Here is a 14439-nt window from a genome sequence, read left to right on the forward strand (position 1 = left end):
CCTGATTTGCCCACACGGAGGAAAGTGAGGTTTCAGAGAGATTAAGCAACTTGACAGAGGCCGCACAGCCGGTAAATGTGCGGACAGGATTTGAACGAGAGCATTTTGCATGGGAAGTCTGGCCTTCTATATACCACCACCACCTCTTCATCCTGAGACCCTCTCCCACGTCTGGCCCCACATGGCTCCCTCAGACCATCCTGTCTTTAGATGAGAGGGTTTTAAGCAGCTCTAGAGCAGCCACCAGAGCCCAGTACGAAGTCCCCTGCACTGACAGTCATCCTCTAACCCTGTGCCCAGTTCTCAATGCTGCCTCCTGCTGTGATCTCTGTATCTTTCATCGGCCTGATCTCTCCTTCCCCAGAGCTTAGTGCTTGAACCCCAACCAAAGATTGAAACCCTGCTGCCCGCAGTCTGACCTGGTTCTGACCTCTGACCTGCCTGGACACTAGGAGATGCCCATTCCCAAGTGTCCCACAATGGCTCCAACTGCCTGCTGGACACCTGCTGCCTCCCCCGCATCCCTGGGGAGTGTGTCCCAGGATCACCGTGCCCTCCCAACTCCCGGGATCCCTCACCTGACGCGGCCCTCTTCTAGCTGGGTCTGTGTCCCCAGCTCCAGCCCTGCCCCAGGGGAGAGGCCTGGGACTCCATCCGGACCACGAGTCTCATGACAGCCCAACAGCGTGAGGCCTATGGCAGCTGGCTGCTGTTGAGATTAGTGTTTGGTCTTTTAGCTTGCAGCTCTTGAGAGCTTCCCATGTGCCAGGCATTGAATTAGTCCTGTCAAGTGGATTCCCTCGTTTAACCTCAAACAGCACTGTGAGTAGTGAATAGAGGCTGCAGTTACTGCTATTAATGTGCTGCTCTATTCCCACGCCAGAGACTCTACTGATGTGCCCAGGAGCCCTGAGACCCCAAGACCAGCGGCCTCTGCCCTGGCCAGAAGCCCCATCCCACTTCCCATCTCCCAAACCTGGGGCTCACTGCCCCTTCTGAGTTGAGGCCAGACACATGCTGCTGAGGCATCATGACTGGAAAACTGTGTTTCCTCCTCCCTTCCCCCAGGGCTGTAGGGCCTGGCCCTTCCCCAAAGCCTGGCTCTGCACTGACACAGTGCCTTTGGATTTCCTCTGTGTTTGTCTGCTCTGGGCTTGGCGGTAATGGTCTCAGCCAGCCAAGACTGGGGAAGCTCAGCAGACTACCACAGCCACTGATCCTGGAGCATGACCAGCTCAGCTCTTCTGGGACCGAAGACATTCCAAGAGCTCCATGTAGGAAGGTCTGACAGCCCCCTGAACCAGGGAAGGTGCAGACAGACCTAGAGATGGCTGCCATTGTTCCCCAAGGGCTGGGCTGCCTGAGGGACCAGGTACCAGGGAGGTGCCAGGGATCCCATAGCCCCAAGACTCAGCCCTTCCCCGCAGCCCTGGCTCCTGAGTGGTATTTTGCTGTCCAGTCAGAAAGCAGAAACCACTCTCTGCATTGGAACAGAAGGAATTTGGGCTGAGTGTGGTGGCTAACACCTGTAATCCTAGCACTTTGGGAGGCCTAAGTGGTTGGATCACCTGAGGTCAGGAATTCGAGACCAACCTGGCCAACATGGCGAAACTCTGTCTCTACTGAAAATACAAAAATTAGCCGGGCATGGCAGTGGGCGCCTGTAATCCCAGCTACTCAGGAGGCTGAGGCAGGAGAATTGCTCAAACCTAGGAGCTGGAGGTTGCAGTAAGCCAAGATCAAGCCACTGCACTCCAGCCTGGGTGACAGAGTGAGACTCCATCTAAAAAATTTTAAAAAAGAACAGAAGGAATTCATTATAGGGAGTAGGTTACACAGGTGAAAGATCTGAGAAGCACTCCAGAGATGAACAGTAGCAGAAAGATATTACAACCCCTCCACTGGAGGGATGCAGGAAAGATCCTAGTGTCTAGGATCTGGCGTCACCAGACAGAAACTGGAAGCACAGCCAGACCTGTCTGATGGGACCTGGGACTACGAGGGAGGGGCTGTCCAGTGGGAGCTGGGACCACGGAGGAGACCAGCCACTGGCAGAGATGCTACCTGAAGCAGAGAGGGGGGAAACTGTGGCATTTCTCCCACCTGCCAGTGCCTCCCATGGGCCAAATCTACCAGGCAGCCAGGGGGGAGGGGAGCTGGGAAAATGGAGTTCCCTGCAGCACAGAGCAGAGCAAGGCAGGGAACAAACATGATGGTAAGCAAGCGAACAACCCACCTCTGGAGACAGGAGCTGCTCAGGATGGGAGGGCACCACTCCTGGGTTTCCCCCGGCCCAGCCTGCCTGAGGGTCAGGGCTGTCCCAAACTGGCAACCACTGCTTACAACTCAGTTTCCACTCACAGGCCCTGAGGATATCCAGACCCTGGAGGACCAATGACAGGCAGACAGGCCCAAGATGGGGAACCCAGAAGGACCCTGAGATGTCCTGCCTGAGACCTCCAGGATTAACTGAACACCAGCAGCTAGTGCTCCTAAGCCCAGCCATAAGTGACAGTCTATGAGGACAAACCAGGGACAAACCTGGTCCCCACTTTTCATTCCCTAAGCGTCTACTGAAGCCTCCAGCAGACTCTTGCTGGCGTCTGCCTCAAAGCTGCTGCATCCCCGGGAAACACCTGAAAGGATGCTCCTGGCGGCAAAGCGCCCTGAGCCTATGACCAGAGGAAGTGCTCCATCAGTATCCCGTGTGCCTGCTTAATGCCTGATTACCTGCCCGGCTTGTCCTTGTGCAGATGCAGTGGATGCCAGAACACCCTATGGCTGGAGAGAGGCGGGGAGACCCTGGGGTGCTTGTGCCCATGAGCACTGCCCCAGCCTGGCAGCACCAGGGATGGCAGAGGAAGGAAAGCCCCAGGAATGCCTGTGGGGTGTGACGGCAGCCTCTGAGTGAAGAGCTGTGCCCAACCCCAGCTAAGCCCTCAGGACCCAGGACAAGGGGCCTTCTTCTACATAGGAGAGTGGCCTCATCAGCATCCCACATAGAGGGAGGCAGACAAGCCCTGCAAATCTTCCTCTAAACTTCATGCATCTCCTCGGAAGTCCCTATAATAATGACAAGTAAGTTTATTGAGCACTAATGAGCTGGGTGCTTGGCTAAGGGGTTTATGTCAGCATCTCATTTAATTCTCCAAAGAACCTTGTATGCTAAGTATTATGGGGAGCCTGTCTAGTGGGTCAGAAACTATGACCAACAATAAAACTTTGAAGACAATAACAACAATAATAACATTAACAAAGGAAACGATGTTTCCTGGAGATCTAAGGAAGGGAAATTAATGTCTGATGAAGGGATGATTAAAGTGAGGACACAGAAAGGGATTTCACAGGAAAAACAAAGATGTGAAAGTCATTCTTCAGAGATCTCCACCAAGAACATTCAACCCACATTCAGGCAGAATATGCAAGGAGGCAAACTGTTGTGGACCACGCGATCTCCACATGGAAGATGTCACATGAAAAAACAAAAACAGGCCGAGCGCAGTGGCTCACGCCTGTATTCCCAGCACTTTGTGAGGCCGAAGCAAGTGGATCACCTGAGGTCAGGAGTTTGAGACTAGCCTGGTTAACATGGTGAAACCACATCTCTGCTAAAAATACAAAATTAGCCAGGTGTGGTGGCACACGTCTGCAATCCCAGCTACTCAGGAGGCTGAGACAGGAGAATTGCTTGAACCGGGAGGCAGAGGCTGCAGTGAGCCAAGATCGTGCCACTGCACTGCAGCCTGGATAAGACAGAGTGAGACTCTGTCTCTAATAATAATAATAATAATAATAATAATAATAATAATAATAATAAATAAACAAACAAACAAAAACTCTGGTTCCTGGCAGCTTCTCTTGAAATATCAGAATGGTACCACGGCGCCCTCCTTCTGATGTGGGAACAGTTGGCTGGTGCCAAGAAGCTACAGCTTTTCAGACCAAGTGTGGATGCTCTGGTCAATACAGCCCCTATCATCCCCTAATACCTTTTACTTGGCCCTTCCTCTCATCTCCACTAACTACCTGGCACCATGGGCATTTCAGATTGGTCCCAAAGGCGCTTCCCAGCCGTCCCTTAGCTGATCAGAAAAGCCCTGCTGCCACCTGGTGGTCCTAGTTTTCTCCTGTGCCATCGATGCGTGTCAGTGATATTCCTGATACATCTACCACCAGGCACACTGATTGTCTGTCATTTAATCCTTTTACCAACCCTGAGAGAACAGGAATTATTGTATCCATTTTACAGATGAGAAAACAGAAAAGGTAAGTTGGGAAATTATAGATAAGAAAAAAACAAATGAGCAAGGTTAAGTGAATAAATCGTTCAGGATCCCAGCTTCCATGATATTGCCAGGAGCGGAATCCGGCTCTTTCCTTCGCCCCAGCCCGGGGTATTTTAGGCTCTTTTCTGCCACAAGAGGCCTTAAAATGACTCTTTCATGTTAGAAGTTAAGTCCTGGTAGAGGGGGCCAGGGATCCCTTGAGACGGGCCAGAACTCTGCAGTGAGTACTTTTGAGTCTGAGTGGAGAGGACAGAGCAGCCTGGGAGCCATTAGCAGATGTCTTCATACATAGAAACCACTGTCCATCCATAGTCAAGGCATTTGCTGCTTGCCTATGGCCAAGTAGGTCTTGGACTCAGATTTTTTTCTTTTTCTTCCTTTTTTTTTTTGAGATGGAGTCTCGCTCTCTCCCCCAGGCTGGAGTGCAGTGGCACGATCTTGGCTCACTGCAAGCTCCGCCTCCTGGGTTCACACCTCAGCCTCCTGAGTAGCTGGGACTACAGGCGCCCATCACCACGCCCGGCTAATTTTTTGTATTTTTAGTAGAGACAGGGTTTCACCGTGTTAGCCAGGATGGTCTCAATCTCTTGACCTTGTGATCCACCCGCCTTGGCCTCCCAAAGTGCTGGGATTACAGCCTCAAGGAGCATGCAGTTGCCTGTGGGCACAAAGGCACACAGCCAGAGCTTAGTGGTCGTCCCAAAGTACAACCCTAAGCACATCACTCCTCTGCTTCAAACCCTTTCATGCCTCCCCCACTGCGCTCAGAATAAAATCTAAGGCTCCTTGCCATGTTTGCTGCACCTCTGGGCCTCCAAATGTGCTCTGTCTGCCATCTTCACCTAACCACCCACTGGGCCTCAGCTTGGATTTCACCTCTTCCAGGAAGCCTTCCTTGGCTGCCAAGTCTGAGTCAGAGGCAGGCCCCTTCCCTGGCTTGTGTGGCACCTGCCATTACTTCATCCTGACACTTACACAGCGTTTAATTGATGGTTGCCTCATCTGCCTCCCTTAGAGACTGGGATCTGGAAGACAGGGCCTCATCTGTCTAATTTATTTCTGTATCCCCCAGCAGCTCAGGCCAGCTCCCTGAGGCATGAAGGGTGTCCATTAAATGGATACTTGAGCAAACAAGATGTCATTTTTATATACAGCAAGTGTCTAGCAAACAAATGGCACAGCAGGGTATCTGGCTACCCAGTGGTTAGAGTCACACAAATTCCAGAGACTTTCCATCTTTGAAGTCCTTTATTCCTGGCAGTTCACATCAGTTACTCGTTGAGCTGGTGCTCGTCATATTAACCAAGAATTCATTCATCTTTCTTTTGATATTGTAATCTTGTCCTCATGTCCACAACTGAATTGGGGCCTGAGGGGTTTAAGAGTTCTCACTCCATCATGGGAGGCAAGGGGTACCCTTGTGAATCAGACTTCAACTCCTGGAAGTCTTGTTCAGTTCACAGGCAAATATCTTTGCAAGTTTAGTATGTGACAGCCCAACAGTGAAATAAATAAGACACAGTGCCGTGGTTCTAGGCATTTGGAGAGGGAAAAGGCATATTACACAGATTCCCCTGGAGAAAATACAGGCCATTCTCATCTTCTCAATATGCATTTTCCCACTCTTCAGTGACTTTTAATCTTATCCCCTGGTCTATGAGAAACCATAACCCACACGCTACTGAATACATTTTTATTTTCCCTTCATGACATAGACTTGATTCCAAGTATATTTTATTTTCCTCCCTTTTGCCTACAAGACATCCAATTTTGTTCAGGTCCCTTTTAATGGCACTTAATAAATATACATTCTGAGACCTGACAGAACAGGCTGTCCCCTTTCATATTGCCTTTAAAGCGCCTGTTTGAACTAGCTAGTGCAGAGCTCAGTTGGGGCACATCCTAGCTTACAGCTCATGGCCATCTCTGGCCCCAGGTCTATCTGTCCAACACTTTGTGTCTAGGGTAGAGGTCCTTAACCCTGGCTGCACATTAGAAGCATCTGGGAAGTTTTCTGAATTCCTGAGGCCCAACCACACCCTAAAACCAATTTCATCAGAATCTCTGGGTGGGAGGGAGCATGGATTCTGCCATTTGAAACCTGCCATGGTCACTTCAGTGAGCAGCTACATTGAGAACCCCTGAGCGACAATTCTAGCACACAGTAGGCTCTTGGTAGGTAGCTGTGGAATCCACGAGTGGGTTTCCTATTTCATTATCTGTTCCCCTATGCTTTTTATTTTTATCAGAAATCTGAGCGGGAAAGAGCAGGGAGAATGAGTCAAGAGCATCCTCTAAAGTGAATTCGCTGCTGAGAAAGGAACTGTAGGGGCTTCATTCCTCTTGTATCATGCAGTCTTCATGCTTTAACAGGTCCAGAAGAGGCCAGTTATAGACTGTCTGACACAGACATGTATATATTTCTTAAAAGCCCTTCGAAAACCAGAGCTCACTGCTTAGGCACTATGGTTATAACATAGACACGTTCTTGGAAATATATCTAAACTACCTCCTGTTTGACACACATTCTATCTTGGGTTGATGACAAACTTTGTCAGTTGTATAAGATCACACTTGGTCACCTTTTCCCATTTCTGTGAATCTTGCAGTTTATCTTTGCCCAGAGCAATAGCCTAGATATGACAACCCCAAGCAGTGACTGCACTGTACCCAACATTGCCCCAGCGGGTCAGTCCTCCTTGAACAGGAACTGTTTTTGAGAGGCTCCAATTTCCAGGTTCTAGAATGGAGTGGCTCACTTACCAAGTTGAAGAGGCTGGCTATGTAGAATGCAGTACTGAGAAGGCGCCCAAGCTAGATCCCGGGTACAGGAAAGAAAGCCATACTGATGAACAAGGTTTGCTGCCATGGGCATGGGCATGAGGGAGGGCTGCCAGGTGGGGGCCACCCTGAGATCACTGCTGCCATTTACATTTATATCACACTTCACAGTTTACAGGGAGCTCTGCATGCTTAGCCTCACGTCATTCTCAGCACAACCCTGTGAGTTAGGTCTTTCTGGATGGAACACTGAAGTTGTGTCCTACATCTAAGGTCCCACAGGCAATTGCATCACATCCACGGCTGCCTCCAGGACTTCCGGGGCCACCCAAAACCACCGGGGGTTCCCCCTGGCTCCCCTGCTATCCAGAAACAGGAAAGCAAGCCATTCCCTAACCTCCCCATGCACCAGGACTTATCACCACCTTCCCAGAGTTTCCTCTATGATTTGCATACTCCTTTGTTCCCTAGTCCAGAGAACACAGCAGCAGCTGTTCACCTGCTGCCAACAGCCTCACACACCCCACCTAACACAGCATCAAAATCCCCTCTTCCCTGGAACAGCCTCTGAATTTGCCTACACACATTCCAGAACTGTGACTTGGTCACACCCACTCCCAGGACCAGTCAAGAGTCTTGGGAACCTCTCTGCCACACCGATGAATCCACGGCTTCCCCACTTGAGAGGGCTCCCAGTGGGTCACTGCCCAAGATCAACTCAGCTTCCAGCATAGAAAAATAAAAGCTGACTCGTTGGTTATGATGTCTCCTGATACCATGTGTAGGAAATGAACTGTCTGACCAGGCAGTTCTGGACTCCTCCAGAACCCGCTTCCTGCAACCACACAGCACACAGGTAGCATTCTCCTGTGTGGCCCATGCCCACAGGCAGGCCCGGATGGAGGCACAGCTAAGACAGGCCATAAGCTATGGAGAGTCCTGGCCAATCAGCTCTGACCTGCCGTCCAAGTGCATTGTGACCCCAGGTCGGAATGAATTCTTTATGCAGACATAATGAGCAGTCCTGGCTGGAGCCTCCTGTGCCCCCGCCACACCAAGCACTCTGCGAGGCCCGCCCGCGTCTTCTGGTTGCCTCCTGAGTGTGCTTCCCCCACCCTGGCCTGGTCTTCCCTTCCACCTCCACCTTTCCTTTGCTTCTTTTCCCTCCAGAGTCAGAGCCTCTAAGCCTCCCCCATCACTTGGCAATGTGGGCTCCACGGAGGGTACCCTAAGAGGGCAGACTCCAGCCCCACAAAACTGGGCTTGGGGCCCTGGCCAGGAAGCCAGAAGGCACATAACCCGTCTGTCCATTCACTTCCACCAGGCTCCACTCTGGGTTCCCCTTCTTGTCCTGGGCCTCCAGGATGGTCACGGGCTGGCCTGCCTGCAGACTCACTTCATGGCTGCTTCTGGCCACAAAAGGGTACACGGCTATGACCTGAAACACATGGGGAGTGACACAGAAATGGTCAGGGTGAGAAGGTAGACAGATTCAATCCAGAGAGGCTGTTTATCCTGTTCCCAGCCACCTGGCTCTCATCCCCATTGCTGGATGCTCATCACCTTCCAAGTACATCTTTTGTGCTAAAGGCAATGGCTGCATCTGCTAGTACTACAGCCCATACTATGTGACTGGCACTGTCCTGGCACTCTATTGGGTTTGGGTTTTCACAATAATTCTATCATTCTATTTGCTCCATTTTTCAGATAAGAAAAATGAGGATCAGAGAAGTCAAGGAACTTACTCAAAATTGCACAGCAGTGAATCTAGGCCTGTCTGACCTCCAAACAGAGATTTTTGATCCACTGTTGCCACATCACTGAGCAGACTCAGCACCCTCTCCCTCTCCAGATCTAACGGTTTGAGCTGCCCAGGCCAGTTTGCCAGCTGAAAGTGGAGACAAGGATTTGGGTAACTTGTTTACTTTTTACAGAAAAGTATAGAACCGGGCCAAGCGCGGTGGCTCACGTCTGTAATCCCAGCACTTTGGGAGGCAGAGGGGGGCGGATGACCTGAGATCAGGAGTTTGAGACCAACCTGGCCAACATGGTGAAACCCTGTCTCTACTACAAATACAAAAATCAGCCAGGCATGGTGGCGCACACCTGTAATCCCAGCTACTCAGGAGGCTGAGGTGGGAGGATTGCTTGAACCTGGGAAGTTGAGGCTGCAGTAAGCCCAGATCATGCCACTGTACTCCAGCCTGGGCCATAGAGCCAGACCCTGTCTCAAAAAAATAAAAAGGAAGAAGGAGAAGGAGAAGGAGAAAGAGAAGGAGAAGGAAGGAAGGAAGGAAGGAAGGAAGGAAGGAAGGAAGGAAGGAAAGAAAGGGAGAGAAAGAAAAAAGAGAGAGAAAGAGAGAAATTGAACTAGAGAAAACAACTGGCGAGGATGGCATTTATTAGGCTAATATTTAACCTCTCTGAGCCTGTTTTACCATCTGCAAAATGGAGGAAATGGTCCCATCCCCTTCAGGTAATTGAGAGAATTTCATGAAGGAATATATGTATAGGGCTTTAAGCAGGCTGCTTCAGTTTTTTTTGTTTGTTTGTTTTTTGTTTTTACAATTATTGTTATTACCGATGGTCAGGCCTCAGGAACATTAAGCACCATGGAAGGGCTGGGATGATCCCGGGCAAGTCCCATAAAATCCCAGAGGAAGCAGTTGATATGCTTGTGTAGATAGACAGCTGAGCTCACCCAAATGAGCCCCTGGATGGGGATTCCCTGAGACACCACCCACATTGACTGGAGCTGGGCGGCAGGGGCACCCTAATTCCTTTCCCCAGAGTCACTGGGGCAGAAGCTGAGCTGGGTGGTCAGGCCCTCCAGTGGGGCTCTGGTGGGTCCTTTGTAGCCCCCGGTGCTTTACTTCTGGCTACTGCTGGAGGATGCTGGTCTGACAGCCTTCCCGGTGGGTGTGGCACAAGCTCTAGAGCAGAGGGTCCCCAGACACCTATGCAGCACTCACAGCCTGCTGCAGGCTCCTCCAGCCACCCCAGCCCGAGGCATCCGAGTCTGTCCAGACCCTTTCTGTCGCTCCTGCTTCCTCTGCGGTGCACCCCCCACCACCCTCAACTGCCAATCACTGTGAGAGCAGCCACCATTGAGGGAGGTTCACAATACATGCAGCCCAGCTTTACTGTCTCATCCCATCCTTCCAACATCCCATTGAACTTCTTCCCTGCTCATGGACACCATCCCTGCAAAGCCAAATCGTTTAATGGCTTCCAAACACTTTATTTTTCAGATATAATTCGCATTCTATAATACTCACCCTTTTAAAGTGTACTATTCAGAGGTGTTTAGTATATTTACAGATACATGCAACTCTCCCCACTATCTAATTCCAGAACATTTTCATCACCCCCAAAAAGAAATCTCACACCAGTTAGCAGTCCCCGTTCCCCACCTTCCACCCCCAGCTCCTGCCAAACACTCATTCAGCTTCTATCTCTACAGATTTGCCCATTCTGGACAACCACATAATGGAATCCTATGTGGCCTTTTGCATCTGACTTTGTTCACTTAGCAGCATGTGTTCAAGGCTTGTCTGTGCTGCAGCATGTACTGGTGCTTCATTCCTCTCTATGGCTGAATAATATTCCATTGTACGAAGAGCTCGCGTTGTGTTTGTCCATTCATGTTGATGGGCCTGTGGGTTGTTTCTACTTTTTGGCTGCAATGAATAATGCCACCATGAACATGCATACACATGCTGCCCATTGCTCTTCAGAGAAAGACTGAGACTGACACCCTTGCCAAAGCCACAAGGCCCTGCTGGCCTGTCCCTGCCCACCTCTCCAGCAGGATGACATCCCAGTCTGTCCCCTTTCTTCTCCGGCCCCACGGGCTTCATTTGGTTCCTCATGCACCTCCTACCCTCTCCTGTCACTGGGCCTTTTCTGCTGAGCTCTTTCCATCTGCATCCCAGTACACCCTCTTTATCCAATTAATTTCCTTTCTCCCTTCCTGTTTGAGAAAAAGCACTATTCTTCTCAGCAAAACCTTTCCTGGACCTCTCTACACCTAGGGCTCTGGTACTTCTCTCTACTATTAACTTTAACTTCAGTTAGTCATGCAATTATTTTATCAATCACTGTTTCCCCTACTCTCAGATTAGAAGTTTGAGGGAAGCACAGACCATGATTTCGTCTTGCTCATCATTGTATCTCTCATCTAGTACAGTGCCTGGCAAATATTGAATGAATGAATGAATGAATGAATGAATGAATGAATGAATGAATCTCACTTGCCCTGCTGATGGGGAACGAGGAGTTAGTTCTCTGTGGTTGCTGTGGTAGGGGCTGGAGGCCCCTTTCTTCAGGTCCCACTCCTGGCTGGGACACTGGCATGGCCACTGATCAAGGCCTTGGTCTCACAGAGTGGCAGCTCCACCAGATAGGAGGGGCATAGACTTTGAGAGAGAAGGAAAATCCAAGCCACAGTCCAGACGGCCAAGGGGAGAGAAGCCCCTAGCCCTCTCCCATACTCACCTGGTTCACGGTGGGAATAGAGGGCGCTGGAGCTGGGCTGGGCTCCGGTGTTAGACATCGGGGATCTGTGTTCAGCCCCACCTGCCTTCTGAGCTCCTCTGCACTGGGGACCACATGGTACAGCTGCAGTTTCCCAGCTGGCACATACCCACGATGTCCTAGGGAGCATGCAGAAGGTTAGCGGACTGCAGGCCACCTTCCCGTCTCTTTTAATGGGGAAGAAAATCAATGGATGTAAATGTCTCCAACACAGCTTCTCAACACCCAAGAGAACCTGAAAAGATCATCTAGGAACCCTGAACCCCCCTGCCCCACACTCACTGTTTCTGGTTTCTGCTTACACACCCCAGTGATGGGGGGCTCGTTCCCTACTGGACAGCCCACTCCATTTGATCAACTATGATAAAGATTAAAATTTTGTCCCTGGACTGGCATGAAAACTGCTCATCTCCTGATGAGCCTGATGAGCCGCCAGCTCCCACGTGCCTCTGGTGTCTGCCCAGAGTAACAGCTGCTTCCTCTCCCCAGGACTGCCTTTCCCAGGAGGCAGACTGCCTTTCTTCTCTCCACGTGATCTCAGTTCCTTCGTGTGTAGCAACTAGTCCAGTGCTGTTCTGATTGATGTCGTTATGAATGGCTATCACTTCCTGAGGGCGTGCCAAACTACAGAGCCAGCATTTGATTACATAGTCTTCACATCAACTCTTTTGAGAGCAGCCAGTAATATCATCTCCATTTTACGTTGAACCACGCAAGCTCAGACAGGCTGCACAACTTCCCTGAGATCACACGGTCAGCAAAGTGGTGGAGCTGGAATCCAAATCCAGTCCTCTTGGCCTGGGGGGCCTTGCTTAATTCCCCTTTCTATTGTTCCCACCTTAAGTCATGGAAGTGCTGTTTCATGACTTCTGTCTGATTTGTACTGCTTTCTTAATTTTTTAATTGATTCACTTTTTAAAACTTCATCTTGTACTATATAATAATATGATTATAATCATAGAATTATGGACTACTTATCTTTTTTCTAATACACATTAAAATGCTTCAGCAAGGCCGGGCGCGGTGGCTCAAGCCTGTAATCCCAGCACTTTGGGAGGCCGAGACGGGTGGATCACGAGGTCAGGAGATCGAGACCATCCTGGCTAACACAGTGAAACCCCGTTTCTACTAAAAAATACAAAAAAAAACTAGCCGGGCGAGGTGGCGGGTGCCTGTAGTCCCAGCTACTCAGGAGGCTGAGGCAGGAGAATGGCGTAAACCCGGGAGGCAGAGCTTGCAGTGAGCTGAGGTCCGGCCACTGCACTCCAGCCTGGGTGAGAGAGCGAGACTCCGTCTCAAAAAAAAAAAATAAAATAAAATAAATAAATAAATAAATAAAATGCTTCAGCAACAATTATAATACACTGTGTGAGGGGGGAAAAACTGTCTGTGGATCCCCTGACAATAATCTCATGCACCCCTCATCTTGTGGGTCACACACCCCTCTTCGCAAGATGCTCTCCTGGGCCCTCTCACCTGGATTCATGGTGCCACTTCCCTCCAGCCCAGTTCCCAGTTACAGTGGGGCACCCAGACCTCAGCAGCACTCCCCGAGGCCATGACCAGTACTGAGTGCACAGGATGACCGCTCCCCTCATTCTGCACATCAGACTTCTGGCAGTGCAGCCAGGGTCCGAGCATTCTATCTCTGTGCTCATCTCCCTCTTTCAGGGTGGTCCTGGAGTTCTCTCCATATAGCCCTGTTGACCCCAGTGGTCTGCAAGGCCCTCCAGGCAGGGCCTTGTCTCACAAGCTCAGCGCCCAGCACACCATAGGTGCTTCATGATAGACCCTGCGATGAACGCCTGAATTTCTCTTGTTGGTTTTTCATGCCCCACGGAGTCACTCGAAGGTGACTGTGCCCTGAGCCCTGTGTGTATCACTTGTGCCTACTCCCATCCTGGAATGCATAGCCAGACTTTGGCCCACAAGAGTGCCCGGGTCTCTGCACTGGCTTCTGTGGGGTGGTTTTCCCAGAAGGAGAAGAAGGGCTCACAAAGGCCCACATACCCCCGGTGTCCACCAGCCAGCGGCTGCTATTGCCTTTGGTGTCCTTGTTTTGAAGGAGGGCCACAATTTGGCCCCGAGGCAGAGTCAGGTCCAGAGTCCCAGTCCCACTGATGTTGCTTGTCACCTGGTACAGCTTCCCAGGACCATACCTGCTCAGGAGAGCCTGCACCTGGCGTTCAGACCCTGGAAGGAGCGGCTGGGAGAGGAGGAGCAGAGACAGACACAAGTTCTTGAATAAACCTGTCAAAGCTGGCACCCACAGTTGCTCACATTTTGAGAGCCAGGAGTACTGGGCCTGATCCTAACTCTGCCACTGAAGGGCCCACCCTGATCAGGGCAACAGGGCCCTCACTAGCAGATGGCTGGCTCTTAGCTGCCAATGGCATTTTGAAAGAAACTTCTAATTTCTGGGATTCTCTAAAATTCCAATTCAAGTTCTGAAATCTCTCAATTACTGAACTCCTAGGATTGGGCCCTAAATTCTGCCCATACCATCAGGCTAAGTTATCCCATGGCAGAATGCCTTGGACAGGTCTTTCAATTCCATCAGAATGTGAGTTTCGTGTGGGCACCAGACCTTATTCATCTGGTTTCTTAAATAGCCAGCCAGGGCCAGCACATGATGGATTTCACATACACACGAATGAGGGCATGTAACCTTTGATTCCATGGGTTTTCAGTCCACAGGCATTTATGGAGCACCTGCCATTTACAGGGCACTGTGGAAAACTTGGTGTATGGTGTAGTAGAAACACAGGAGAGAGTTTTACCTAGATGAAAATTGCCATCTAGCTGGAAAGAATGATTCGTTGGCACTTCCAGTTTA

At 50.4% G+C, this 14439-nt stretch overlaps 1 protein-coding gene across 1 annotated transcript in view; it reads right to left on the reverse strand.

The window, feature by feature from the left end:
* Positions 1-5515: 5515 nt before the first annotated feature.
* The window catches only part of ARHGEF37 (Rho guanine nucleotide exchange factor 37), a 53869-nt gene continuing 44945 nt past the window's right edge, over positions 5516-14439 (reverse strand). The window contains exons 11-13 of the mRNA XM_023226972.2: positions 13614-13809; positions 11565-11722; positions 5516-8505 (exon numbers count right to left, since the gene is read on the reverse strand). Coding sequence (XP_023082740.2) covers positions 8296-8505; positions 11565-11722; positions 13614-13809 — 564 coding nt within the window. The 3' untranslated portion in view covers positions 5516-8295. The remainder of the gene's footprint in view (positions 8506-11564; positions 11723-13613; positions 13810-14439) is intronic.

This window comes from Piliocolobus tephrosceles, chromosome 4 (assembly GCF_002776525.5).
Source record: "Piliocolobus tephrosceles isolate RC106 chromosome 4, ASM277652v3, whole genome shotgun sequence".
NCBI lineage: Eukaryota > Metazoa > Chordata > Mammalia > Primates > Cercopithecidae > Piliocolobus > Piliocolobus tephrosceles.